This window comes from Rissa tridactyla (assembly GCF_028500815.1).
Source record: "Rissa tridactyla isolate bRisTri1 chromosome 24 unlocalized genomic scaffold, bRisTri1.patW.cur.20221130 SUPER_24_unloc_1, whole genome shotgun sequence".
Taxonomy (NCBI): Eukaryota; Metazoa; Chordata; class Aves; order Charadriiformes; family Laridae; genus Rissa; species Rissa tridactyla.
In genome coordinates, this window is record NW_026529338.1 from 204,488 (window position 1) to 216,767 (window position 12,280).

General features: G+C 55.1%; 1 protein-coding gene across 1 annotated transcript; it reads right to left on the reverse strand.

The window, feature by feature from the left end:
* Nucleotides 1-74: 74 nt before the first annotated feature.
* On the reverse strand, nucleotides 75-12,262 carry PA2G4 (proliferation-associated 2G4). The gene is given in 14 exon segments (XM_054187132.1): nucleotides 75-946; nucleotides 1,245-1,298; nucleotides 1,740-1,867; nucleotides 2,374-2,468; nucleotides 3,100-3,233; nucleotides 3,543-3,621; nucleotides 4,648-4,726; nucleotides 6,270-6,333; nucleotides 7,062-7,154; nucleotides 8,267-8,336; nucleotides 8,576-8,681; nucleotides 9,305-9,433; nucleotides 12,070-12,088; nucleotides 12,090-12,262. Coding segments are annotated over 14 exon segments (1,185 nt in total). The 5' UTR covers nucleotides 12,159-12,262; the 3' UTR covers nucleotides 75-880.
* Nucleotides 12,263-12,280: the final 18 nt, after the last annotated feature.

Below are 12,280 nucleotides of genomic sequence, written 5' to 3' on the forward strand. Positions count from 1 at the left end.
GCTGCGGGGGGAAACCTCATCTGCCCCCCAGCAGCTTGGACAGTCGGTTTAAAAACGAGCTCGCCACAGCGGCGTGTTAAAAAATAGAGCGTTTATACGTAAAAATCAAGGCAGAGACAGACCAGAGTAGACGGAACAGTCTACAGTTTCACAGGGGACATAAAATTTTATATTTTTTTTTTTCTTCCCAATTATAAATGTACAATCTAGAGGCTAAAAGAGAAGAGCGAGAAATCCTCCGCCCCAGGGTATCGGCGAGGAACGCCTGCGCGGCCGATCGCCTTCCACCGTCCACGCGTACCGGATCGCCAAACACAGGGCAGTTTTTTTTTTTTTTTTCCTCGGGCGTGATCAGCTGTTGGGTTGGGTTTTGGTTGGTTGGTTTTTTTTCTTTTTTTTCCCCCTCCAAGAAAATCTGTAAAGGGAGAAATTTAAAAAAAAAAAAAAAAAAAGAAAAGAAAAAAGGGAGGAAGCGGAAAGCAGGCGGCTCTCTTCGCTCCCTCTCTCAGTTGGTTGTTCAACTCTTCATGTGTGGGGAGTATAAAAGGTTAGAAAGAGTGGATTATAGACTAGCTTTTACTCCTGATTTTATTTTTCCGCTTTCTTTTTAAGAAGTCTGAAGTGGCTGAGAGAACCCTCCCTGGTTGGCAAAGTCAAGAGGAGCTGGTTGTAGTCAGTGGGAAGTCCAGCCTGTTTGGTGTTTGGTCGTTATGAGACAAACAGTGCCGGGTTATTTCGCTTCTGGTTTTTGTGTGGGTTTTTTTTGTTTTGTTTTTGTGTTTGGTTTTTTTAAGTTTTTTTTTTCGGGCAGGGGGGAAGGGGGGGAAAAAGGGGGCGACTGTGTGTGAATCGGGCGCTACGTGGAGGGAGCGGGCGCTGCTCAGTCGCCGGCCTCGTTCTCTTCTGCCGTCTCCCCCGTGGTGGCGTTCTCGGCGTTCTTGGAAGCCTGCGGAGACAAAGCCACGGCGGCCATCAGAAGGGGGCTCGCTCGGGGGACCGCGCGCCGCCACAACGGGAACAGCACAGCCCGCCCCCCTCCACCACCTCAAGGGACCTTTTTGGGAGGAAAAGAAAGAGAAAAAGAAAAAGGAGGGAAAGAAGGAGACCCTTTCCGGGAGGCTGCTGCTTCCCGAGGCAGGGGAACACCAGGGGCATTCTGTAAGATGGACCCAAAGCAGGAGCTGGGCAACATTTGGGCGCTGCCGAGCGCGAGAGAATCCCCCCCCAAAACCTGGCCAAATTACCTTCTTTTTCTTCTTTTTCTGGGTCTTCCGGCTTGCAGAACTTTGTAGAAGGGCCTGAAGACAGGAAGGAAACGTAAGAAGCTAGAAAGCCGAGTCCTTTTTTTGACGGCAGATAAAGGGAAACCGCCTTTAAAGCCGACCAAGCGCCGCCAGCCACTGAGGGGAGTCCCAAGGGGCGCAGAGGTGGTCGGGGAACGCCACGGGCTCACACCCCGACGAGGTATGAGGCCCCGGAGCCAGCCGTGGCGAGTTCTCAGCCCCTCCTAGGAAAGGGCTGGGCGCTATCAAGCCACGAGAGCTGGTGCCCGAGGCAGGAAAACAGGGGCCCAAGCTGGCCTTCAGCAAACCTTTCCCTTTCTAAGCTCAGGTCTCGGTCCCTCCCCTGCGGTCGTGGTGCGGATTTTCCTTCCCACCTTCAACCCCGAGGGACGCCAAGCCAGGGTGAGCCGTGTGATGCGCTGCATCCGTTTTATTATTATTATTTTTTCAACCAACCTTCAGTTCTCCATCTTGCACCTCAAACTCGGATTTGTAGAGTTCCGGTTCGAAGGGGCCGCTGGTTATCCTCATGGGACCGTTGGGCATTAAAAGCACTGTGAATTTGAACTGTGCAACAAACTCTCCTGCAAGACAGAAAGGGGCGTTACTGCACCGCCGCCCCACGAATCTGATCCACTAGGTATCTCGGCCGGATGTTTCAATTCCTATGCGATTTCTATATTGTCACTGTTAAAAAAAAAAAAAAAACAACCAAAAAAAACCCCCAAACCATCTTGCAGGAACTTCTTAAACCTGCCCCGGCCAGGCAAAACAATTCCTTCGGCACCACCTGCCGAGCCCGCTCCGTAAGCCGACCAGCGAGCCTCAGCCAGCAATCCTCCCTCCTGCCCAGGAAATCACTCCACAAAAAAAAAAAAAATTAATAAAATAAAAATTTCATCTCATCACTGGAACGACTCCAAAACAAAATCCAGAAGCCAAACGGGTAGCGAGTTTCCTGGAGGATAAATCCCAGGGCCCTCGAAGTGCATCTCTGGTATTTCCACAGCGGCAGAGTCAGCAACGCTCTCGCCAGATTCCGGAACCCACCGACAGTTGTCCACAGCCGGCTCCCACCCGCGGCACTCACCTTCCTTCTCGTAGAGGACATTGAAAGGCTGGAGCAGCTCGTGTTTGGCGCATTCCACCACCCCCATCCTGGCCTTCTTCTCATCCTCAAATGCCCTGCGGAGGAGAGAGCGCCACACCTGAGCTCAGGACCTTTCCTAGAAGCCAGATTCCACCCTGCCGGTTTCAGAATTGCCCCCAGGGTCAGGCTGGAGACTCAAATCCCTTGTGTCCCCCTCGCCCCAGCCCTGTCGCGGTACGGTGACAAAGCGGACTGTCGGAGCAGGCAGCTGCCGGGTGCACTGTTACCTCCAGAGAGCGGAAAAGGCAAGCGGATTTAAGGGTGAAAAGAGCCCATCCAGTGAACATTGTTTCCTTAGTTTGAGAGTAAATCACTTATAAAAACCGACTGGAACCGCCTCGCCCCTGCACGCGGCAGCCCGACACTGCTTTCACCCCACTCTGTTTTATTTTAAACGCGATTCCCTGCTCCCCACCTGCCACACGAGGCACAGGAGATTCTCAAATCCTCAGGCTCTGCCTGGGATTCCTGCTTAAGCCTGTAACATCCTTCCTACACCCACTCCTGGGCTCAAATACAGCAAACCCCACGTAAAGCCGCAAAGGCTGCCTCCTGCTCTGTGACGGGATGAGAAATCAAGTCGGTTTTGTCGTCAGCGCGGGTTGTAAGCTCACGCAAAGCGCCCGGCTCTGAACACACAGGGAGGCCACGAGTAAGAGCAAATACCTGAGAGTAAATGGCATAGTATCAAAGCGCCTCTCCACCTCGCTGAAAAAGGCACGGGAGGTTTTCATCTTCAAGCCGTACTGTTTGGAGGGGTCCCTTTTGTAAATTGTAGTTCTCTGGCCGGCGTCCTTTGCCTGAAAATGCGAACAGCGCTGAGAGACCAGGGAAGCGGCGCAGCACCTCCTCAGCCACACCAGCCAACCTCCTGCCCCGCCAGCACCGCCCGTACTCCAACACTGGAAAGGGGCACCTCGACTTTTGGGATGGAAAAAGTGCCACCCAAAAAGACGCAGCGAGAGCCAGGCAGCAAGTATTCCTTGTCTGGGACTGGCACCCGCAAGGATGTGGCTGTTAGCACCACCCGATGCTGACGACTATCCCAAAACGTGGCCGCTTTGACCACACGCACAGCGGAACGGCAGACCGAGAAGCACCAAACCCACCTTTCCCTCTCCACTGCTGACAAGAACGTCAACAGCATAAACTTCATGGACCTCAAATTCTGCTTTTTCGTGGTCCTTCCTGGATGAAAAAGAAAAAAAGAAAAAAACAAAGTTTGGTGAGTCTGAACGGTAAATAGAGAAGGCAAAAACCTCCTACACGGCCAGAGCGCCTCCAACAGGCCCACGCTGGGCTCAGCCAGAGAAGGTCTCGGAGCACGAAGTTGTGCTGCAGTGACCAAGTCCCTGACCAGAAGAGCAGAAGCGGCGGCAGAGCTGGTCAGTGATGGGCTGCCAGAGAAAAACCAGTGACCAGCCAGGGCTCCTCCTGCCCATGACAAGCAGCTCCATCCCCAGTAAGGGGTGGGAGGTCTCTCGGACACTCAGCACCAGCTCTTTGAACTCGTGGTCATGTCCCAGGCAGGCCAAGAGCCCCACCACGCCTGGGACCTCGCCACGCCGAAGAACTTACAGGCCAAGAGCTGGATTTTAAAGCCACTGAGCAATAAATGTTCAGCAGGAGACCCAACCCCGATGGATCTCTGAGGGAGAAAAGCTGCTGGAACAGAACGGAATGACATATCCAGCTCATTAGGTCAAAACCATGCCGAGATCCTACTGACAGCCATCACCATCCAGTGGGCTCCTGGCAGCTTCTGCGAGACAAAACGGTAGGTCTTGGCACAGCTCCTGGTGAATTTGCATCCACTGCTACGAGGAGCAACAGTTGGTTATTTTGCTGGCAGCCTCCAGCAGACTCCTTCGAGAAACTGGACAGAAACCAACAACACTCGTAGGTGCCAGCGAGGAGCCTCACGTCAGCGACTTCCAGCCTTTCCTTCTCAGAACAACCCCCAAACAGAGCCACGCTTCACGTTCACACAGAAAGGGCAAGAAGATACGGGGCTAGAGAGCTGTTAGTTTGCCATATTGGGTCAGACTTTAAGAAAGAGGCCATACGGGGAGCAGTCTATACCCCGGTTAAATCAAACATACCTGCTACGTCCTCCCCCTTGATACCGCAGCGAGAAACAGGGTCACCATTCTGGACCTAGTCACACCCCGCCCAACTGCTGCTGGAAGCAGCAACCCCAGAGGTGATGCTTACTTTTGCTGGTCTGTAGGGTTCTGGATGATTGTTTTCTCTCCATCGATCACGTGCTGTTTCAGCTGGTGCGACAGCATCCCTGCCGCGACAAGAGAATCCATTAACGCCTCTGAGCCGCAAACCAGCGACACTGGGACTTGGGTTACAAACACCCCAGGGCCCAGGACTGCAGCCCTCGGCTACAGCCAGTAGCTACAGCAGTGAAGGAAACCATCTACGGCTTCAGTCGCAGGCCGTCAAGTGCATTAGCACAGAGCCCGGGCTCCTCAAAGCCCACCCTGACTTCAGCAACGCTTCCTCGCCAGCCAGGAGGAGCTGGAAGCGCCGGCACGAGGCACGGCCAGCAGCCAAGCACTTTGAAGCGTCGCCACGTCTCCATCGGGCACGTGCCGTGAGCTGCAATGGAGCGGAGGTGAACCCGCAGGCACATGCGGGGTGTTTATAAAGATGCCAAATCAATGGAAATTTTCAGTCCTTTCCCCAGCACCTCGGCTGTACAGCACACAAAGGGTATTCTGGGGGACTTGCTTCCCTTTTCCTTCCTTTCCTACACTTCACCTTCAAATTGAAGGGGCACTCGCGGCCATTCCTGTTCCGCTCCCCAGGCCACCAGCCCAGCAGGGACAGTCGCACGTCTCCCCTCAGGAAGGACAGCGGCCGCTGGCGGGGAGGGAAAGCACAGCCCCAGCCGCCAACAGCTCCGTTTGTTTTCATCAACCGGGGCCTTATGCTGCTGCCAGTGCCTGGATAATTACGGCACTTGACTGTTTCCAAAACAGTGGCTGCTTAAACTCCCTTGACAGTGTGAGCGGCCGCCTCCTCACTGCAGCTGATGCCATGGTTTTTCACAGAGAAAGGCGCAGAGCATTGAGGAGACCCACAAAGCCATCCCACACACGGAACAGGGAACCCATGTTCCAAGACTGGGCTAAGGCGAGCGAAGAGAAGGAGCCAGCTTTGCAGTATTTTCAGGAAATCTAACTAATAATGGAATAATGGACCGATTTAATTGTGGCCGAAAGAACCGTTTTGACAGTGATGTCACCGAGTAGGAGGAAAGCATCTGCGGGTGCCAAATGTCAGGCTAAGCTCTCGCCACCTTTTCCCACAAGCGGTCTCATTTCCACCAGAAGCTGCCCCAGCGCCTTTCCCCTCCCGCCCCCCGTTATCAACCCCGCGAAGACAACGGGAATCGGCTTAGAGCTGGCAGGAAATTACATACCCTGCACATCTATGGGCTTCTTTGCAGCGCCTCTTGCCTTACAAACGAGCTCTGTTGCGTATTCGCTAAAGGGGTTTTAACTACGAGCGGTCCAGTACGAAAGCAGAGGGTCGCGCGACTTGCCCGAGGTCGGCAGGAAGCCCACGCTACCTACCAGCCATGGACGCCCGTGTCTATCGTTCCTAGATTAACGCATCTTTAATAATCCATAAAACCAACAGAGGAAGAAAGAAGAATATAGAGAGTTTCGAAGGGATTTTTTTTTTTTTTAGCAAAGGCTGCTGCATTTAAAGATGGCGTATCCAGGAATCGTAGTCATTAAACGCTTCCCAGAATTTGAGCAGGGTTTGGTGGGCCGCTAAAACATCGCTCCCCGCGATCGGCTGCTCCCCGTCCTTACCTTCGATCGGCGTGCAGTGAAACGAGTGGGCTATTTTGTTCCACGCGTCTGTCACTTGTGTGTTCTGGATGAAGAACACATGAGAACACATTAAGGATACAAAATTCAAGCCACGAGCATGACAGTTGTTTTAACTTGACAGCGTTCTGTGATAAAACGGGCAGGCTTTCTAACCGACTGGTGCTCTAACACCCTCAAAAAAAAAAAAGGAGAAACAGTGTCAGGCTTCCATTTTTAATCCTGCATCAATAAAAATGACACAGAACGCGAGGTCAGCTCAGCTTCCCACACTGCACCCGGTGCCTTCACACAAGCCACCCCTCTTTAGGGGAGTACAGCAGGAACCGAGAGCGACGCGAGTATGTTTGGAATAGTAACACAGCGACAAAGGAGATCGCCTATGGCTGCTGCGGCGCCTGAGGAGGGAGAAGTGCCAGTGGGAGACTTAAGGGAACACCGGCTGTGCGAGCCCAGCTGCCCCCAGCAAGGAAAGGACTGGCGAGTGGGAGCACCCACACTTCTCTGCGAAGCCACCATGGCACAGGAAGAGCTGGGGTCCCGCAGGGAAGCCGGAGGTGCTGCCAGAAGAGCCCCAGCAGGCCGGTGCTCACCCCAGCAGCGGCTCAGCTGCCTGCAGACAGCTGCTTCCACATTCCCCACATCGCTGGGCGATTCCTCCCAGGCGAGGTCACACGCTTTTCTTGCGGCACACAAAGCGCGGCACAGGCAGCGCCTGCACTTGAGCTCCTCGCCCCGTGCCCAGACACACTTTGCCTCGTAGCAGTCACTCACCTGGTTTCCAGGCTTTACCAAGCGCAGCGCGGCTTCGGCACAAAGATGAGCCGCCTTGATGACATCGGCTTTACGGCCTGACACGGGGTTTTCCTGGAAGAACAGAAAAATAAAGGCTTTTTAAGGTGCGTTCCCTTCCCTCTTATTAGTAAAAAAGCTGTTCTGAGTGTCTAGAGATGGAGATTCTCCATCTAACCGGACACGTCCCCCCTGACGCGGGCAGAGAAATGTAGCTCAGAGGTGGAAAGGCTTCCAGCTCCATCATTAGTCTCTCCTCCATGAGAAGAGCAGAAGAGTATCTGCCACAACCAAATCGACTCTCTCTTGAGTTTCAACAGAGACACCCTCGTACAAGCACATCACTGTCAAAGACTGAAGACAAAACAAGACTCCCCTGTAGCCAGAAACGTGGACTGCAAAGATTTCAGTCCACTTCAAAAGATTACTTTTGTTTTTTTTGCCTTCTCCCCACTAAGTCGCTCAGACGCAGCCACTGGAGCAAAACCATTATCAAGACCCACGCCGCCATCCTCCTCCCAAGAATACAGCTAAAAATTCGTTCTGTGGTGACTTTACACACGCAACACTGATTCCCAGCACATGAGCGTGGCTCAGTGTCACTGCCAAAATGCCGGCCCAAACCCCACGTGCCGCGGTGGTGACCTCACCGACACGTGCTGGGGTTGTATGCTGCCATCAGCCCCGGCTGAGAAGAGTCCGTGCAGGCAGGAAAAGTGGGCAGAAGGGACTAATTTTGGGGTCACCCCTCAGCTCAGTTTGCAGAGGCAAAGGTAGCGACTCCCTGGGCCTCGGCCAGTAGAGGGGGCAGCAAAACCAGTCTGCCCAGTCCGCCCCACAGCCCCAGACACTCTACATGCAAATAGCTCGCTGCAGCGCCGCTCACACGTGGTTTGTCAAATTACACGTAACCTTGCAAAATTGTCCATGTTGAAACAGTGAAACACTCAGCCCTCATTTGCCAGAGGGCTGGATAATTTTTAGGAAAGGGACGGTTTTCGCCCCATCGCTGCTGTGACACCAGACCTGCGGCGCCTTTGCGAAACGGAGCAGACACTGCTCCGAGGCTCTGCGCCGCCGCCGCCGCCTGTGGCACCAGCAGCACCCAAACATCAGCTTTTTAATCTCCCTTTCGGAGCGCAGGTAAAACAGCAGCGACGGGAGACACCACTCCATTACCAACCTACCTTGGAGGCGTCTATGACAAAACTGTGTGCTACATTCGCTATGAAGCCATCGACGTGGACTCCCAAGTCACTGCAACGCAAAGAGAGTTAATTACAGGCGGGGCGTCACAGCTCAGGAAACTTTTGTGACTTCTAGAAGTATCAGAAGACTCAAGCGTGTTTCCAGCGCTTCACTTGACTGGCTATTAGAGTCTCTAATTAGCCACGCCGAGGAAGTATTTAACACACCGAGCAGGATTAGAAAGCAAAGCTCAGATGCCAACAGTGTAACACAATCGTTGTAACAAGAAGTATAACCGAGACGCTTACATTTTGACCAAGTCCCCGTCTTTGAGGATGTAGTCTTGGTCACTCTTCAGTGGGGAGAAGTGACAGACGCAGTTATTTACCGATATACTCGTTGGGAAGGCAATACCTACAAAGGGGAAAAAAAAATAAATATATATATCCATGAAATCTTGCAGCCTCACAACCAGCAGAGGCAGCAGCCCCACCAGTGTGGATCCTCACTCAGGATTTCGGTTTTTGAAGTGCTGGAAAATGCCCCGTTACACAAGTCTCTGGCCAAAGAGCCAAGAGGAATGCGGTGTGTGGGCTGCTCCCGCACCGGCTCTCCTTCTGCCCAGGATGTCAAAGAAATACATCCGAGGCGGTGAGACACCTGCAAAAGGGACCTCGAGTCTCCAGAACAGAAATCAGGGAGCTCTGGGTGACACATGCGAGCGTCACACAATTTCCACGGCAGCTACAGACCAGCGATAATGGTACCACAGGTCTCCCACTGAAACAAGAGCTACTGGGGACAACAACGTGGAGGATGGGATGCATCGGAACAGGACGCCGAGGCTCATCAGTGGTGCTTACAAGCAGGGCAGGAGGGAGGATTTGGGTTAAAATTGGCTTTCTGGGAACAGCAAACTATTTCTTACGTTAATTACCACAGAGTAGCGCTTTCTGTGCTCTCACAATTCACGCCAACCACTCAACAGGACCAAAACCCGTGGCCACGCTGAAGAGAGTCTTTGGAGCAGGCCTCACCTTTTTTCATTTCTTTTTCCTTCTTGAAAATCTTGCCAGTCTCTTCCATGATCATGGCGTCTCCCTTCTCGCACAGGAAGAGAACCGAAGCTCCAGAGTTTGCCGCTTCCACCACCGCACGCAGGACCCCTTAATTCAAACACAGACATGGAGCTGTTGAAGCACGTTAACGATAAACAGCCTTAAATCTAACACCAACGTTCACCGCATGGCACCACGGTGGACAGATCTGTTTGTTTTCTAAGAGGGAACAAGACTCTGGACTCAGCTCCTCACCAAAAAGGACCGTGGGCAGGCAGAAATCCCCCTTTAATTGTTATTTTGTTTTTGAGAACGTTTTCACAGAGAATGCAAGCAAACAAATATATTTTGGGGGTTGCAGCTTCAGCCACCGGCCTGCACAGACCGAGGGCCGTCCGAAAAAGCAGCTGGGCAGAAACTCCCACATTCTTCCTGGAGAAGTCAGAGCTACAGAAACAGGTTTGAAAATTACTTGGGAGACGGGACGCGCAGCACATCAAAGGGCAGGGGCCAGCGCTGCGGGACGTGCGGGACCAGAGGCACGGAGCAGCTGAAAGCCTTGGCCGGGCACGAGAGCTGGCAGCAGTGCAGGACGGGCACAGCAGAGCCAGTTACGCCAGTCCCTTCCTCTGCAGAGAGGTGTTTTTAAGGTAACCCACGTGCTGCTGCTCTGGCCCAGCAGCGCCAGCGCCGCCTGACACACGGAACTCCACAGGCCTTGCTCCGTGCCAGAGGAACTTTTGCTGCCTGAACCCACTTTTGGGCATATTCCAGTGCCCGCAAGTCCCAGCAGCGTTTTCGTTCCGCTGTAGACACCCTGCCTTCTGCTTTATAAAACCAGATAAGGAGGGAAAGGAGCGTAAAAGCGGCAGGTTTGGTTGAAACGCTGCGGTGACAATCACAAACACATCTGGATGGCGGCACAGGGGGCTGCTGGAGGAGCCACATCTCGATGGCCTCGCCACTACTCCGGGGGCTGAGCTGCTCTGGACCCCGAGCTGCCGCTTCCCCTTCTCCCTCCTCTCCCCAGCTGGGACATTTCACAGGGAGTCACAAAGCTGACCCTGAAATGTTGTGGGATCCCGAGATAAAAGGTACCCTCGCAGTTCCTCCTCGCCCTGCGAGCACATTGTTTTTACAAGAGGCTGTTGGGTGAAGTGCCTCTGTCAGGTGGGAGTTTCTGTCACCGATGCCTGTGCTCCAAGTACAATAAATGCTTCGGAAGAGACGAAGGGGATGTCCACGAGCAGGAGGGTTTTCATAATTTCTCTGACACTGAATAAAAACCCTAAGTCTTTTCACCTGAGGAGGGTTTTCATAATTTCTCTGACACTGAATAAAAACCCTAAGTCTTTTCACCTGCGTGATGACTTAAATTTCAAATCCCTTCAGTCACCTTTCCGTGCGCCGCAAGTAACAAACTGGGAATGTTTTTAAGTACAGACAAAACTCTGATAGAGAGACATGCGGTGGATGGCAGGACAGAGAGAGGCGAGGAGAGGAAATGTTTTAAACAAACCGAGTGCAAAGATAAATGGAGAGCCGCGCTCATCAGAGCGTTCAAACCAAACTCCGAAGCAGAGAGCGTGATTGCACTGACCAAGGAACACCTACTAATTGTGCTCCGTCCTTCCACAGCGCGTCGTTCAGGGAATTAAAAGGCAGTTTCTATCATTAAAGGCACTTTGCTCTGACAAGAACCTCAGGCATTTGGAACTTTTTGCCACAGTTCTGCGTTTGCTCTTCCTAAAGACACTCACAGCACCCGTCAGGGAGCCAGGGCCACCTGGGGGAGGCCACCCTTAAATCCTGCTTGCCCAGCAGCCAGAGGAGCCAAAGGGGTGACCTCCCTCCCCAGAGGGGCACCCACATGGCCGTGGCTCGCAGCCCCGCGGCTCCCACCCCCCGGTTACCCTCGGGAGCCGACGACGAAGCGTCCCAAGTCAGCAACAATCTGTGTGGGACACGCCAGGACCGGGGCCGGTCCTGCCTCACCGAACCGGTCCCGGGAGCTCTTTAACGAGCTGTCACCCCCCCCGCCCCCTCCCCGGAGGGGCCGTCAGTGAGACGGTGAAGAAAAGCGTTGAAAAAAATAACAGCAAAAAGGAAATAACACGGGGGGAAGGGGGGGACACGGGGGGGAAAGTTTTAGGGATGAACAACGCGTGTCACGGGCCCCCCCGCGGGGCTCCCCCCTTCCCGGGCCGGCCTGGGGGGGCTCGCCCCGATCCTGTGTGTCCCCCCCGCGCGGGGCTGGTCTTCGGGGGGGGCCCTGCCGTGCCCGGCGGGACGCGGGGGGGGCGTGTTAAAACCCCCAACAAAAGAGCGGAGCGGGGCAGTCCCGGGCCAGCGCCTCCGCCGGGCCGGGCCCCGCCGGCGGAGGGAGGGAAGGCAGCGGGGGGCGGCAGGCCCTGCCCGCCTCCCCCCCTCCTCCGGTGCACGTGGGGCGCGGAGGCCACGTGCCGCCGGCGGCCACCGCGCGGGGCCGGGGCCTGCGGGAACCGGGGAGCCCCCGTCGCCCCGAGGGGAACATGCGGCCGCCCCCTCCCCCCCCACCAGCGTGTGGAGACGGGCGTTAAGGGGGAGAGTGCGGGGGGTGAACTCCAGGCCTCACTCCCGGCCCCACGCCCGCCGCTCCCCCCGCCCCTCCCCGGGCAACGGCCCCCCGCCCCCCCCGCTTCCGCACCGGCCAGGCCCGGCGCCCCCGGCCCACCGCCCCCCGCCCGGCCGCGGCCCGCACTCACGGTTGGCGATGTCCCCCCCCCATCTTGTACTTGGTCACCACCAGGTCCTCGGCGATGGTGAGCTCGGCCGCCTCCTCCTCGCCCGACATGGTGGGAGCCGCCGCCGCCGCCCCCCGCCGCCGCCGCGCTGAGGAGACTCCGGGGAGCGCGAGCGAGAAAGCGCGAGCAGGGCAGGAGCGCGGGCTCCGCGCGCGGGGCACGCTGGGAAGGC